At 48.1% G+C, this 12,014-nt stretch overlaps 1 protein-coding gene across 1 annotated transcript in view; it reads right to left on the bottom strand.

Annotated features, from left to right (window-relative positions):
* Nucleotides 1-11,731, bottom strand: part of samhd1 (SAM domain and HD domain 1) — a 56,919-nt gene extending 45,188 nt beyond the window's left edge. The window contains exons 1-4 of the mRNA XM_038803683.1: nucleotides 11,443-11,731; nucleotides 5,194-5,260; nucleotides 2,140-2,209; nucleotides 1,530-1,690 (exon numbers count right to left, since the gene is read on the bottom strand). Of these exons, the coding sequence (XP_038659611.1) occupies nucleotides 1,530-1,690; nucleotides 2,140-2,209; nucleotides 5,194-5,260; nucleotides 11,443-11,632 (488 nt within the window). The 5' untranslated portion in view covers nucleotides 11,633-11,731. The remainder of the gene's footprint in view (nucleotides 1-1,529; nucleotides 1,691-2,139; nucleotides 2,210-5,193; nucleotides 5,261-11,442) is intronic.
* Nucleotides 11,732-12,014: the final 283 nt, after the last annotated feature.

Here is a 12,014-nt window from a genome sequence, read left to right as displayed (position 1 = left end):
TCCTACCAACTGTCCTGGCTTGAGACAATTCACACCTCTTTAACCTGTGACTATCCCTCTCTCCAGTTGCTCCGTCTGGACCTGTAGACTTAATTACCTGCAAAGACTTGCATTCAAAGTATCGTCTTGCATCTTTGACTTTATCTATATATATGTTTCTGGAACCTACCTCTTCATTCACCTGAGGAAGGAGCAGTGCTCCGAAAGCTAGTGATTGGAAACAAACCTGTTGGACTTTAACCTGGTGCTGTAAGACTTCTTACTGTGCCCACCCCAGTCCAACACTGACATGTCCACATCACAATTGTAGAGGTCAACGGGCAGGCCAACAAGAGGTCAATTGATCAGGGTGATGTCTTGATAGCAGAGGCCACTGGTGCCTGCCCCACACGAGCGTGACGTTGTGGAGCTCAACTCTAGGATTTCTTTTTGACTAAGTATCAAAAACCATGGCAGGGAAAGCTGGCAGTGCTGCTTGCGGGCTGCACCCAGCTTTTCCCACCCACATTAACACAGAGTCAAACATTTCGCCCATTGTCATTCCAGTTCAAGCAGCAAGTCCCAACTTGAACAGCCAGCCATCCTCGGCAGAAACTCAAATACCTGATCCAGGTCCTTGAAGTCCAAAAGGAAACACTGTTGAAGAATTCAAGATTGCGGGACCAAATCCACAATCCGCCCCTTAGATAACAGTCCACAGTCCATGAATGCTTTAAAGATGTTTCTCAGCAAGCTCAGGAGTGCATTCCACCCAGTTTATTGTCCTGTCTCAGTACAGCATCGAAACCCAACCCGAATGCAGCCAGCTACACAACTCTGAATACACGCTGGCCAGTGAATGCGGTGCCATTGAGCGGAAGCCAGACAATAATAATAATAATAACCAAAAGAGAAAATGCTGGAACACCTCAGCAGGTCTGGCAGCATCCACAGTAATTTGCTTTTCTTTAATAATAATCTTTATTATTGCCACAAATAGGCTTACACTGCAATGAAGTTAGCGTGAAAATCCCCTAGTTGCCACATTTTGGCGCCTGTTCGGGTACACTGAGGAAGAATTCAGAATGTCCAACTCACCTAACAAACATGTCTTTCAGGACTTGCGGGAGGAAACTGGGGCACCCGGAGGAAACCCACGCAGACAGGGGGAGAACGTGCAGACTCCGCACCGTCAGTGACCCAAGCGGGAATCGAACCTGGGACCCTGGCGCTGTGAAGCAACATGCTGAGTTCTTTTCAAACTGGAACCAGCACATAATTGATAACATGAGCCATACAGAAAAGGGGAATTTCACACTCTGGGTGGGAACAGTGCAATTGGACTTGATGTCTGGTCACCTTTTAGTAACCTCTGCTATAGGCATACAACATGAGCGGACTTTCACACTGCCCACTGAGGGGCAAGCAGCTTGTGCGCTCCCACATATTGCAGAGTAGTGGAGGACAAATAGTGGTGGGAAAATATTGGAGAGAAATGACCTCAGGCTGCTTCTCAACGTCATACTCAGAATTCCTTTGCAGATCCTTACCCTATGGAGTGCTCGAACCTATTGTGTGAAGCCCCAGGATACACAAAGTACGTCCCACCGAGTTGCTTGATAAAGCGAAGCCGCTGGAACTGTGGTGTGTCAATGATCCGGACGAGGAGTGGGTGCATCTCAATGTGTCCGTGGATTGGGTCATTGAAAACCTACAGAAAATTTGAAAAACTCACATCACATATATGGGTTACAAATATGAATGTGTGCGCTATATACACATTAAATTCAATTAATTAATTATTTGAAATCACAATCATTACTGCAACACACATTTTCTCTAATGGAATACATCAACATAGATCATGTTGCCCTTTGAGGTGCAATAGTAATAGAACCTATAACCTAGAACAGAGAGTGGTTAGAGTGTGGAGTGGACTGCCTGCTGTGATAGTGGAGTCGGACACTTTAGGAACTTTCAAGCAGTTATTGGATAGGCACATGGAGCACACCAGAATGACAGGGAGTGGGATAGCTTGATCTTGGTTTCAGACAAGGCTCGGCACAACATCGAGGGCCAACGGGCTGTTCACTGTATACATTCAACATGAGTTAGTGCCCGAGGGTGTTGATACTCCCCATCGCAGCTGTATTCTCCTACCTTCACATCAATAGGTTTCTGCCAGAGTGCATCAATACAGTTGACCAACTTTAACCGCTCTCCAAGAAGGCTGGAAAAAAGAAAACAGAAAAATTTGGGAAGCTGGTCAGGGGAAAATGGTGTCCCACATAATAACTGTTTGGAACAGATTACAGGCATTACTGCACACATTAACAGCAATGCGATGAATGGCTCGTTTGATCAGTTTTCAGTGTACTTAGTGGCCAAGGTACAAGTAGAAATCCTTCCCCTGACAAAGTGTTCTGATCGGGTGTCAGTACCAACAACACCGTACTCCCCAAAGGTTGCACTGAAGTGTCAACTTTTATGAAGGCCTCTGCCTGCTCCAGCAGGTCTTTCAAGTCCATCGTAAATCACAATTTTGCTGGATACATCACCCCCCATCCTTTGTTATAGAACACCACCTTCGCCTTGTTGAAGGCCACACTCCTCTTTCCCAGCTTGGTCCCGATGTCTTGGTCGATCCACATCGTGTCTTTCCCAGTCAATGGTGTGGTTCTTTTTTTTAATATAAATTTAGAGTGCCCAATTAATTTTTCCCGATTAAGGGCCAATTTAGAGTGGTCAATCCACACAAACACAGGGTGAATGTGCAAACTCCACATGGACAGTGATCCAGAGCCAGGATCAAACCTGGGACCGCGATGGTGTGATGCAGTAGTGCTAACCACTGCACCACCATGCTGCCAATATTGTGATTCTTTTTCGTCCACTCCGGGACTCGCTCCTTCCTCCGAAAGCTATGAAAGCGAATAATCACTGCCAGTAGCGGCTCATTCGGTGTGGCTTCTGCCATAGTCCCTGATGGGCCCTATCCAACTCTGGAGGGGTGAATACATCATTCTCTTCAACCCCCCCCCCCCTTCAAGAATATTTCTGGGATGTACGTGATTGGCCTCAAACCCTCTCCAGCAACCCCACCACCCTCAGATTCAATCGCCTCAACCAAAGTCTTCAACTTCTGCCTTGACGTTCTTGTTGCTCTCTGCCACAAACAGTATCACTGCTGCCAGGGAGGGGAGCTGCCCCTCGTGCCGCCACAAGGCCTCCTCCAGGCCCTTCAGCGTTTTGCCTTGCTCCTTCACAGCCTTCGACGTCTTACCCAGCTGCTCTCGGATCGGGCCCAATGCCTTCTCAATGGTGGCTTTCAAGGACTCCTTCAACTCTTTTCTTTGCCAATCAAACTGTCCACCTGCTTCCCGAACATCTCCATCTCCTGCGACACCACCACATCCAGCGTGGATCTTCTCTCCCTCAGATTCCCTCGCCAGGCTACCAGCCTGTGACTTTGTTCCAGCGAGCTTTTTCAATGAAATTTTTGACTTGGCTCCGTCGACTATGGGCGGCACGGTAGCACAGTGGTTAGCACAGTTGCTTCACAGCTCCAGGATCCCGGGTTCGATTACCGGCTTGGGTCACCATGCAGAGTCTGCACGTTCTCCCCGTTTCTGCGAGCATTTCCTCCGGGTGCTCCGGTTTCCTCCCACAGACCAAAGATGTGCAGGTTAGGTGGATTGCTAAATTGCCCTCAATGTCCAAAAAGGTTAAGTGGGTTTACTGGGTTACAGGGATAGGGTGGAGGCATGGACTTGAGTGGGGTGCTCTTTTCAAGGGCCAGTGCAGACTCGATGGGCCGAATGGCCTCCTTCTGCACTGTAAATTCTATGCTCGATGACTAACCATTACCCAGTTCGGCCAGCTAGGTTTAAACACAAAAATCCCCATCAAACTAGGTAAAAGGGTCCGAAAAACAAGGACCCTGGCAGCAGCCACCTTTCATAGAATCATAGAATTTACAGTGCAGAAGGAGGCCATTCGGCCCATCAAGTCTGCACCGACTCTTACCGTGCTTTCGTGCGACTTCCTTTCACATGACGTCATTGGAAGGCCTGGAGTGTCAACCTAGATTACCCAATCACGTTTTCAGTGGGTGCTGGAATCAACAACCTTCTGCTTTTAATTCAGAAACTACTGAACTGAGCCACTTTCTAAACCATTTTATCCAGGGATGGAGACTTTGGGGAGGGTGGAGGGGGTCGGGGCAGCAGGAAAAGGATCGCAAAATACCGACTGTACAAGTTCAACCACTAGCCCAGCGGTTCTAACAGTTTCCTTTATGCTGACCATAGATAGTCATCAAAAGCTCGTGTAGTCCACAGCGTACACAAGCCGTTTTTAAAAAGTAAATTTAGAGTTCCCAATTTTTTTCTTTTCCAATTAAGGGGCAATTTAGCATGGCCAATCCACCTACCCTGCACATCTTTGAGTTGTGGGGGTGAAACCCATGCAGACATGGGGAAAATGTGCAAACTCAACATGGACAGTAACCTGGGGCTGGGATCGACCCTCGGACCTTGCCGCAGTGAGGCAGCAGTGCTAACCACTGTGCCACCGCGCTGCCAGTAAGCAGGCCATTTTAAACAATTTTTGACATAGCTTACTGCTGACAGAAGTCCAAAATAGCTTATGATGCATTCATTATGGATTACATCACACAAGGAGTTTGTGAAAAACCTACATTGCGAATAATAATGTAACATAAATGATAATACATATGTGGTACTTTAATTGTCCCCTTCCCCCAGACCACCTGCAGCAATCTCGCGGACCACAGGTTGGGAACAAAATACCCAAACTTACAAACCCCAGCTCCGGGTGTGCAGATAAGCACATAGGAGGAAGCTGAGAATCCCACGTTTCTACCCATCGCATGCCATTCTGGGACAGATGCCCGTTGCTGTCTTTGCTGAGCGTTGACAATCCTCAGAGAAGGGCAGCACGGTGGCGCAGTGGTTAGCACTGCTGCCTCACAGCGCCGAGGTCCCAGGTTCGATCCACGTTCTGGGTCACTATCCGTGTGGAGTTTGCACATTCTCCCCGTGTTTGCATGGGTTTCGCCCCCACAACCCAAAGATGTGCAGGATAGGTGGATTGGGTACTCTAAAAAATTTTTTTAAACAATCCTCAGAGAAAATCACAGTGCCCTGGGTTCACAAAGAGCATTGTCCATGAATATCTCACTGTGGCACTCACCTCACTCCAAGTTCTTCCAAAGCAGATTCTGTCAGATAAGGTAGGGCGATGCCTGATATCTTTTTATCTAGAAAATGAGGATAAAGTGAAAACAATATTCAGTGGAATTCAGTTTTGCTGATCTATCAGGCCTGACCATAGACAAATTCCAATGTTATTGAGAGGAAACAATGACATGGAGGGAGGGAGGATCAACCTGCACGTTTTTAATTATTTTGAACAAGAGATTGACAATAGGCTTGAGCAGGTTTTACTCCAAAACAAAGTTTACATTGACCTCCTTCCTAGCTGAAACCAAGAAGCTCCGAAACCTTAGTCCCCTGCTCAGCAAACAGCAGCTATCAACTACATAAAGAGGAAATTCACTTCAGGAAAATGTTCAGAGCGCAGCGAGATACCCGAAAAAGGTGCGGCCGGCACCTCCCTCAAGAATGACAACTCAAAAATGGTAAACTTCATTGTGAAGTGCGCAACGCCATCTGGTTCCTGCTTCCCCAGAACTCAACTCCTTATACTCAACAAATGGATGCATTTTTTAAAAAAATCACAATCATATGACCAGTGGATTGCGACAGAAGGGGCGGCACAGTGTCACAGTGGTTAACGCCAGGGTCCCAGGTTCAATTCCAGACTCGGGTGCAGTCAGTGTGGAGTTTGCACGTCTGCGTGGGTTTCCTCCGGGTGCTCCGGTTTCCTCCCACAGCCCAAAGATGTGCAGGTTAGATGGGGTTATGAGGTTATAGGCATAGGTCAGAGGAGTGGGGCTGGGTAGGGTTGTCTTTCCGAGGTTCGGTGCAGATCTGATGGGCCGTCTGGTCACCATGGACACGGAATGTATTTATTTTATTTTTTTTAATATAAATTTAGAGTATCCAATTCATTTTTTTCCAATTAAGGGGCAATTTATCATGGCCAATCCACCTACCCTGCACATCTTTGGGTTGTGGGGGCGAAACCCACGCAAACACGGGGAGAATGTGCAAACTCCTCACGGACCCAGGGCGGGGTCGAACCTGGGACCTCGGCACCGTGAGACTGCAGTGCTGCCACTGTGCCACCGTAGTATTTATAATGTATTTATAACATACTGATATTAATCATCTTCTGAAGCAACCCAGACATTTCTGCAATTTGTATTGCACAATTCCTCAATATGTTGTTCATTGGAAAGTTATGACTAATTCATCTGCAATTTTCTCCACTACTTATGTTAATATTCTGGCACAAGAACATATATCTACTGTTTACTCCATTACCATTCTTTCAAAGCTTATATTAAATCCACTAAACCCCTCCCGTTGACTTTGTTAGGTTCCTTTTTACCATTGTTATTTTGGCCTCTTCCTCCACTAAAAAGATGGCAGCAAGGTAGCACAGTGGTTAGCACAATTGCTTCACAGCTCCAGGGTCCCAGGTTTGATTCCCGGCTTGGGTCACTGTGCGGAGTCTGCACATTCTCTCCGTGTGTGCGTGGGTTTCCTCCGGGTGCTCCGGTTTCCTCCCACAGCCCAAAGATGTGCAGGTTAGGTGGATTGGCCGCGATAAATTGCCCTTAGTGTCCAAAATTTCCCTTACTGTTGGGTGGGGTTACTGGGTTGTGGGGATAGTGTGGAGGTGTGGACCTTGAGTAGGGTGCTCTTTCCAAGAGCCGGTGCAGACTCGATGGGCCGAATGGCCTCCTTCTGCACTGTAACTTCTATGAAATATTCTCCATTAGAATCTCACCTTCCTTCATCTGTTTTTAAACAGAGCCACACTCTCTTTCCCTTCAAACATAGATTAAAACTTGTGGTGGTAGGTCTCCCCTCCCATATACTCTCCTCCCCCACTTCATTACTTACCGTCCATTTTTGCTGCATTTCATAGCTCCCAGTCTAGCTTTTCATTGCATCTGTAGAACATATTCCATTAGCTTTTGACTATCTCTTTAATTCATTTGCTTACCACAGTTGCTTAATTATACATGGAGCTTTTACCTTTCATGTAGATACTGTAGCGTTTCTATTGTACCCAATACCCCTGGAAATACTTCCCATTGTTTGTTTACGCATTTACAGCATTTGTGTAAGCCTCTATCAGCTCGAGACATCTCTTATCTGGTTTGGTAACCATGCATGGCTGCTTAAGAGCTTTTAGAGAACAGTGGGTCCCAAAATGTGCCCCAAAACCCCAATTAGGGGTTACACATTAATCTCCCTCATCTTGTCCTGTCAGTATCTTCATTTACGGTATGTGGGTGTCGCTGGCTAGGCCAGCATTTATTACACATCCCCAATTGCCTTTGAGAAGGAGGTGGTGAGCTGCCTTCTCGACCATTGCAGTCCATGTGGTGTAGGTACACCCACTGTGCTGTTAGGGAGGGAGCTCCAGGATTTCACCTAGTGACAGTGGAGGATCGGTGATATGCTGCACACTTTCAGGCAAGTGAAGCGTATTCTATTACACGGGATAAAAACAAATTACTGCAGATGCTGGAATCTGAAACGAAAGAGAAAATGCTGGAAAATATCAGCAAGTCTGGCAGCACCTGTATGGAGAGAAAAGAGCAAACGTTTCGAGTCCGATGACTCTTTGCAAAGCTAAGAGAAAAAGTGGGAAATATTTATACTGTGGGGTGAGAATGAAAGAGGAGTCATAGCCACAGAAACCCAGGGAAACCGGGTGCTAATGGCCGCAGAAACCAAGGGGAAAGAGTGTTAATGGCAGTCCCCAGAGAGGACAAAAGATGTGAAAGGTCAAACAGCAGGGAAACTAACATCAGAGGATGAACTGTAGGTGTGGGAGTAGGGGAAGGAAAGACGAGAAAGATGAAGGAAAAGTGGATAAGATTGGGGGGGGGTGGGGGGGGGGGGGGGAATTAAATATATATTAAGAAAGAAAAAAATGGTAAAAGACAGTTAAAATGAAATGAAAACAAATGGGTCGAGGTGGGGTAGAGCTGATCATCTGAAGTTGTTGAATTCGATGTTCAGGCCGGAAGGCCGTAGTGTGCCTAACCGGAAGATGAGATGTTGTTCCTCCAGTTTGCGTTGAGCTTCACTGGAACATTGCAGCAGGCCAAGAACAGACATGTGGGCATGGGAGCAGGGTCTTGTGTTAAAATGGCAAGCAACAGGAAGGTCAGGATCCTGAATACGCACAGACCGAAGATGCTCAGCAAAGCGATCACCCAGTCTGGGTTTGGTCTCTCCGATATAGAAGAGGCCACATTGGGAACAGCGAATGCAGTCGACAAAATTGGAAGAGATGCAAGTGAAATGCTGCTTAACCTGGAATGTGTTTTGGGCCTGGGATGTTAAGCATGGAAGACATGATGTGGAGATGCCGGCGTTGGACTGGGGTGAGCACAGTAAGAAGTCTTACAACACCAGGTTAAAGTCCAACAGGTTTGTTTCAAACACGAGCTTTCGGAGCACGGCTCCTTCTTCAGCATGGAAGAGGTAAAGGGGCAGGGGTTACACCTTCTGCGATTGCATGGGAAGGTGCCGTGGGTGATGGGAGAGGTACTGGGTATGGTGGAGGAGTGGACTAGATTGTCTCGGAGGGAACGGGCTCTGCGGAATGCTGACAAGAGGGAGTGAAGGGAAGATGTGTTTGGTGGTGGCATCACGCTGGAGTTGGCGAAAATGGCGGAGGATTATGCTTTGCATACTGAGGCTGGTGGGATGAAATGTGAGAATGAGGGGGACTCTATCCTTGTTCTGGGAGGGAGTGGAGGGGGCGAGGGTAGTGATAAGGGAGATGGATCGCAACTGTTGAGGGCCCTGTCCACAACTGTTAGTCAGAAAATCACGGTCGAGGAAGAAGGAACACATTTTCGAAGCACCATTTTGGAAAGTGGCATCATCGGAACAAATGCGACAGAGGGGAAGGAGTCACAAAAGACCCTGCTCCCATGCCCACATGTCTGTTCTTGGCCTGCTGCAATGTTCCAATGAAGCGCAATGCAAACTGGAGGAACAACATTTCATCTTCCAGAGTTAGGCCTTCCGGCCTGAACATCGAATTCAACAACTTCAGATGATCAGCTCTACCCCACCTCGACCTGTTTGTTTTCATTTCATTTTAACTGTCTTTTACCATTTCTTTCTTTCTTTCTTAATATATACTTACTTCCTCCCCCCCCCCCCCCCCCCCAATATTATCCACCTTTCCTGAACCTTTCTCCTCTTTGCTTCCCCCTTCCCCTCCCCCCACACCTACAGTTCATCCTCTGTTGTTAGTTACCCTGCTGTTGGACCTTTCACATCTTTTGTCCTCTCTGGGGACTGCCATTAACACTCTTTCCCCTTGGTTTCTGTGGCCATTAGCACCCAGTTTCCCTGGGTCTTTGTGGCTTTGACTTATCTTTCATTCTCACTCCACAGTATAAATATTTCCCATTTTCTCTGTCGGTTAGCTTTGACAAAGAGTCATCGGACTCGAAACGTTAGCTCTTTTCTCTCCCTACAGATGCTGCCAGACTTGCTGAGACTTTCCAGCATTTTCTCTTTTGATTCTATTACACTCCTGACTTGTGTCATGCGGACAGTTCTTGAGGGGTTGGGGGTTGTCAGCATTCTTAGCCTGACCTGCTCTTGCAACCACTGTATTTATATGGCTAGTCCAGTTCAGTATGTTGATAGTTGGGGGATTCAGCAATGGCAATGCCATGGGGCGATGGTTAGAGTCTTTCTTTTATGGAGATAGTAATTGCCTGGCACTCGTGTGGCATGAATGTAACTTGCCAGGGCAGCACAGTGGCACAGTGGGTTAGCACTGCGACCTCATGGCACCGAGGTCCAGGTTCGATCCTGGCTCTGGGTCACTGTCCGTGTGGAGTTTGCACATTCTCCCTGTGTTTGTGTGGGTTTCACCCCCACAACCCACAGATGTGCAGGCTAGGTGGACTGGCCACACTAAATTGCCCCTTAATTGGAAAAAGTGAATTGGGTACTCTAATTTTTTTTTTAATGAACGTAACTTGCCACTTGTCAGCCCAAGCCTGGATATTGTCCAGGTATTGCTGCATTTGGACATGGACTGCTCAAGTATCTCTGGAGTTGCGAATGGTACTGAACATTGTTCGCTGATGACTGCACATCCCCACTTCTGACCTTATGTTGGAAGACGGTTTGGCCTAAGACACTACCCCTGAGGAACTGCTGCCATGATGTCTTAAAACTGGGATGGTTGACCAACAACCACCTTCCTTTGTGCCAGGTCTTCTTGAACCATTGGTTAGCACTGCTGCCTCACCACACCAAGATCCCAGGTCCGATCCCGGCTCTGAGTCACTGTCCGTGTGGGGTTTGCACATTCTCCCCATGTTTGTGTGGGTTTCACCCCACAACCCAAAGATGTGCAGTGTAAGTGGATTGGCCACGCTAAATTGCCCCTTAATTGGAAAAAATGAATTGGGTGCTCTAAATTTATTTTTTAAAACAGTGAGGCTTCCTTCTCAGTGCCAACAAAGCTGTAGGAGTGACTCTGGGGGTGGATGTCTCACTGCAATCCCCTCTACACTGCTGAACTTCCAGAGATCCCCCCCAAATAACACATGTCAACAGAGATCCCCCCCCCCAATAACACACATCAGAGACCCCCCCCCCAATAACACACGTCAACAGAGATCCCATAACACACAATGAGACCCCCCAATAACACACATCAGAGACCCCCCCCCCCATAACGCATGTCAATAGAGATCCCATCATAACACCTGTCAACAGAGATCCCCCCCCCCCCCCCCAATAACACAGGCCAACAGGGGGTCAGTGTGAGAAGCCCCACACAGAGCAGCTTTCCCCATGTGTCACATAATGGCCAAGTAAGGAGTCCACAACACACTCAGTACATTCGATGTGTTTCTAATGTTAAGATTGTCGAATCTAACATTAAAAAACCTTGCGCACTGTAAATTCTGTAAAGTGTAAGCCACATGTAATCAGAATGAAACCGATATTGAAATGATCCAGTTCCCCCCAGTCTGATGCAAGAGGATCACTTCCCCACTGCACTGAGATCATTCTGAAAGCAGCTTTCTAAAAGAGGAATGTTACACAATCCCCACTCAGAATAATGTCTCAATAACCCATGTGGAGCTGCGCTAATTCTCAGGAAGTGTCCCCCCGCTTCCTGTCTGCAGTTTGCTGTATGTAGGGCACTGGGTAAATGTGCAGAGCGCCTTGCTCAGAGCCAGCACGCACACGAGGGGCCGAGCGGCCACCCCCCTCGCCATACACCCGCGCTCTGAGATTCCCGACTTGCCTCTGAACAACTGCTCGAACTTTTCAAAGCCTTGCGTCCGCAGGAAGCAGCAGACCTCCTCCACACCCCAGTCCCGGTAATTGGATGTTAACTTGACCAGGGAAACTCTCTTCTCCGGGGTCAGTGGGAGAGTCCCTGCCCCGGACGGGCTGGCAGACCTCGGCCGCTTGCGGCTTTCCCCCTGACTCATGGTGCTGCTGGGCTGGGTGCTGCAAGCCGGGCTGGGTGTGCTGGAGCCGGGCTCTCTCCGCTGATCTGTCCCCTCTGTCTCAATCTGACTGATGGAGCAGGAACCCGGAAGCGTCCCGCCCCTCTGCTCCCTCATTGCTGCAGTGTATCCATTCTCACTGTCAATCAAACTCTGCCACACCACACCCCCATTTAAAGGCACAGTGCGCCCTGCAGACCAGTCGGCCCATCGAACCTATCCCTATGCCCTTAACGCCACAGCACCCCCTTTCCACCAACTTGCACATCTCCGGGGTAATCTTATCACGGCCGACCCACCTCGCCTGCACATCTTTCGGCTGTGGGAGGAAACCGGAGCACCCGGAGAAAACCCACGCAGACAC

Source organism: Scyliorhinus canicula, chromosome 7, assembly GCF_902713615.1.
Source record: "Scyliorhinus canicula chromosome 7, sScyCan1.1, whole genome shotgun sequence".
Lineage (NCBI taxonomy): Eukaryota > Metazoa > Chordata > Chondrichthyes > Carcharhiniformes > Scyliorhinidae > Scyliorhinus > Scyliorhinus canicula.
Note: the sequence above shows the minus strand (reverse complement) of the source record. Positions and strands in the feature narration are given on the sequence as shown.